General features: G+C 62.3%; 1 protein-coding gene across 1 annotated transcript; it reads right to left on the bottom strand.

Annotated features, from left to right (window-relative positions):
• Positions 1–6: 6 nt before the first annotated feature.
• DNAJB2 (DnaJ (Hsp40) homolog, subfamily B, member 2) lies at positions 7–2,940 on the bottom strand (the record flags this gene model as incomplete). Its single annotated transcript, XM_008949247.1, has 8 exons — positions 2,876–2,940; positions 1,735–1,844; positions 1,260–1,313; positions 1,005–1,121; positions 732–821; positions 498–603; positions 296–366; positions 7–37 (listed from the first exon to the last, which is right to left on the bottom strand). Coding segments are annotated over exons 1-8 (644 nt in total), but the record flags the coding sequence as incomplete, so codon positions are not given.
• Between the last annotated feature and the right edge of the window lie 251 nt (positions 2,941–3,191).

Here is a 3,191-nt window from a genome sequence, read left to right as displayed (position 1 = left end):
CTCAGCTCCAGCCCCAGTGCCATGTCGTCGGGGACGCCTGTGGGGACAGGAGCAGGGGACGGGGATCGTGTCCGCTCCTGCTCCCCAGAGCTGGTGCAGGGCCCCAGCAAACCCACACCACCAATCCTCCACAGCAGAGCCCCAGAACAGGGCCAACCAGGGCTCAGCCCAAAACTAAGCCTGGAAGCAGCACAAACCACACTCCCCTAGCCACCCCAGGGTAGGAGAGGGGTCCCCAAAGGGAAAGGACACTGGGAGGTGGCTCTTCCAGACCCCAAGTAGTGCCTTTTCTCACCATCGATGTGGATCGACTTCAGCTCCCCATCCTCCTCCACTTCCACTCGCTCCCGCCCGTTCTCGATAATCCTGAGGACAGACAGACGGAGAGATGGACGGTGAAGGGCCAGGCAGACAAAACATTGCAGCAGCACACTGCAGGGTCCGAGGCCTGCTGATGAGGGGTCTGGGGGGCAAGGTGGGCTGTTCAGTGCCCTCACCGCTTGGTTGTGATGCGCTTGCCGTTAACAAAGGTGGTGGAGGTGGAGACAGAGCGGAAGCCCAGCCCTGCATCAGCGCCGGAGCTGAAGGACGAGGCGAAGAAATCTAGAGAAGGGAGCAACAAAGTCAGTGCCAGGGTGAGTGGCACGGGGAAGGCAGGGGACAGACCCTGCACAGGGGAAGATGGTGGTCCAGTACACCCCTGCTGGGTAGGGGCTGGCAGCGTCTCCTACCTGAGGAGCCTGGGAAGGGGGAAAAGAAGTGGCCTCCCCCATGGTGTCGGGAGCCAGGTCCTCGCAGCTCAGAGAAGGGCAGCATCTCATCTGGAAGGCAGGCCACCCCAATCAGCACCTCCCCCAGGGCTCGGTGAGCCAGGAGGAGGGCACCGCCTGCAGGGACCCCCTGCCAGGGCCAGCTGTGCGCTTTGCCCCCCAAGACTAGTGGCCGTCCTGGGGCCACAGAGGTGCTCCACAGCTGGCCCTCAGTCCCCCCGGCCCCGCACACACCAAAGAAGTCAGCAAAGGGGTCTCGCCCGCCAAAGAACTCCCGGAAGACATCGTGAGCACTGCGGAAGGTGAAGGTGAATTCAGGGGCCCCAGCCTCAGCCCTGGAGCCCCCTGGTCCTGTTGGTGGGAAAAGGCTCAGAGTTAAGTGGAGCCCTAGGTGGGAACTCCCCAAAAGGTGCAGACACGCACCAGGTCTTCGGATGGGGCCGTATCCAGAGGTGCACTAACCCCTCACGGCGCTGCTCACCCACTCACCTGCCCCCATCAGTCCGTCCTTGCCGTATCGGTCGTAGACATCACGCTTCTGCTCTAGAAGGAGAAGAAAGGGGGTTGCGGGGAAGCCGGCACGGACAGGAGCGCTGGTGCTTTCCATGGCCAAGGGCCGTGCAGAACAGTCAGGAGCAAGAGGAGGGGAGCAGCACGAGCCCCTGCCACACCAGCACCGCTCCTAAACCCACGTTGGGGCATCAAGCGAGGGTGTACAAGCCCCAGCCCTGCTGGGGAGACCTCATCCAGGAGGCCAGCACCCCAAAATCTCTCGCAAGAGCTGTTTCGGGGGATGTGTGGGGAGGTATTCAATCCCCACAAGCTGGGCAGAAAGGCTGGAGGGACCTGTTGCCTCTCAGGGATGTCCAGGGGTACCACCTGGGTGAGCCTAGCAGCAGGACACCTCAGGGTAAGCAGCCCCAAGGGCAGGGGGGACATGCAAGACAGCATTTTGGCCTCTTACTGTCCGACAGCACTTCATAGGCCTCAGCAATCTCCTTGAACCTCTGCTCGGCATACTCCTTGTTGTCTGGGTTCTTATCCGGGTGCCATTTCAGCGCAGCCTTCCTGTACCTGCACAGAGGGGCAGCGGTGGGCACGCAGCAGCCCTCAGGTGGCAGGAAGTCCTGTGCCAGGGACCCCCTCCGAGTGCACACCTCCAACCCTGTGGTCCAGGGCACCTGGAGCACGCTTCCCCCAGCACCCTACAGCCTCAGTCATCAGATGGGAGCATCCTGGACTGGCTCACTTCCCAGGCAAATATTTGCAGCATGACCCCAGCAGTGCAACCTGCGCCTGCCCCAGCTGCCTTCAGCAGTGGAACAGGATGATGCTCACAAGCTTGCTCCAGAGCCTCTGGGCTCCACCATGGGCGTGCAAAGACCAGGGGTCACAGGGATACTCCTGGGGCCAGATGAGCACACGCAGCTCTTTCCTCCCACCAGCAGCTGGCTGGCTTTAACCAAGCCGCCCAGCTTCTCTCACTCACTCTTAGGAAGCAGCCCCAGCAGGGACCTCTGTTCCCTGTCTCTGTCACCACTAGGCAACCTACCAGTCTGCACCCATTCCCCCAGGTGATGCCTCTCCTCACTGAGTGCAGCAAGGTCTCGGCAGGGTGCCAGGCAGGAGCTGCAGGAAGCTCCATCTGCCCCTGAGGTTCCCCTGCAGTGCCTGGGGCACAGCACGGGACCTGCCAAGGGGGCCCATGTCCCTGCCAGGGGACATGCTGCTCCTTCCTCTTCCCACAAGCCCCAGCCTCCTGATCCTGATGCCAGCAGAGCCTCCCCTCCCATCCCAGCCCTCTGCCATCCCCGCACCCTCCAGCAGAGACAGGGGACACCTCCAAACACCACTGGGAACCACCTCCCACCCCCATCCCCAGCCTCGGGCTGAGAGCGGGGACAAAGGGCCCAAACCCCACCAAGAGATGCCTTTGTGTAGCAGCAAAGCCTAGCCCGGCTCTGGCCTCTGCACAAAGGAAACAAATGCTGGATTGTCACCTCTGGAGCTGGGCCCTGTCCGCACCGGCCTGCAGGAAGCCCCCACCTCGATGGTGCCAGGGGCAGAGTGGGTTGCTCGGGCTGCAATGCCTGCCACACACTTACGCCTTCTTGATGTCATCGGCAGTGGCATTGCGGCTCACGCCCAACGCTTCGTAGTAGTCCACCATGACGTGTGGCTGTCCCACAGGGTCACTGCTGGGCAGGAAAGGCACCATCAGGGGGTCTGAAGGCACAGCCTGGTAGTGCCAGGGTTGACAGTACAAGGGCAGGCCACTCTGCCCTCCCCAGGTGCCTCAGCCAACCCACAGGTCCCCCCAAAGAGTACACTAGCAACACCACACATGGCTTCCCAGCACCCTGCCTGCGCCTCGGCCTCCTGGATGCACACATCCAGCTCCGCAGTCCTTCTGGATGAGCA

The sequence above is a fragment of the Merops nubicus genome, unplaced genomic scaffold (genome assembly GCF_000691845.1).
Source record: "Merops nubicus isolate BGI_N331 unplaced genomic scaffold, ASM69184v1 scaffold41571, whole genome shotgun sequence".
In the NCBI taxonomy this organism is placed as follows: domain Eukaryota; kingdom Metazoa; phylum Chordata; class Aves; order Coraciiformes; family Meropidae; genus Merops; species Merops nubicus.
This window is presented reverse-complemented; position numbering and strand designations above follow the sequence as displayed.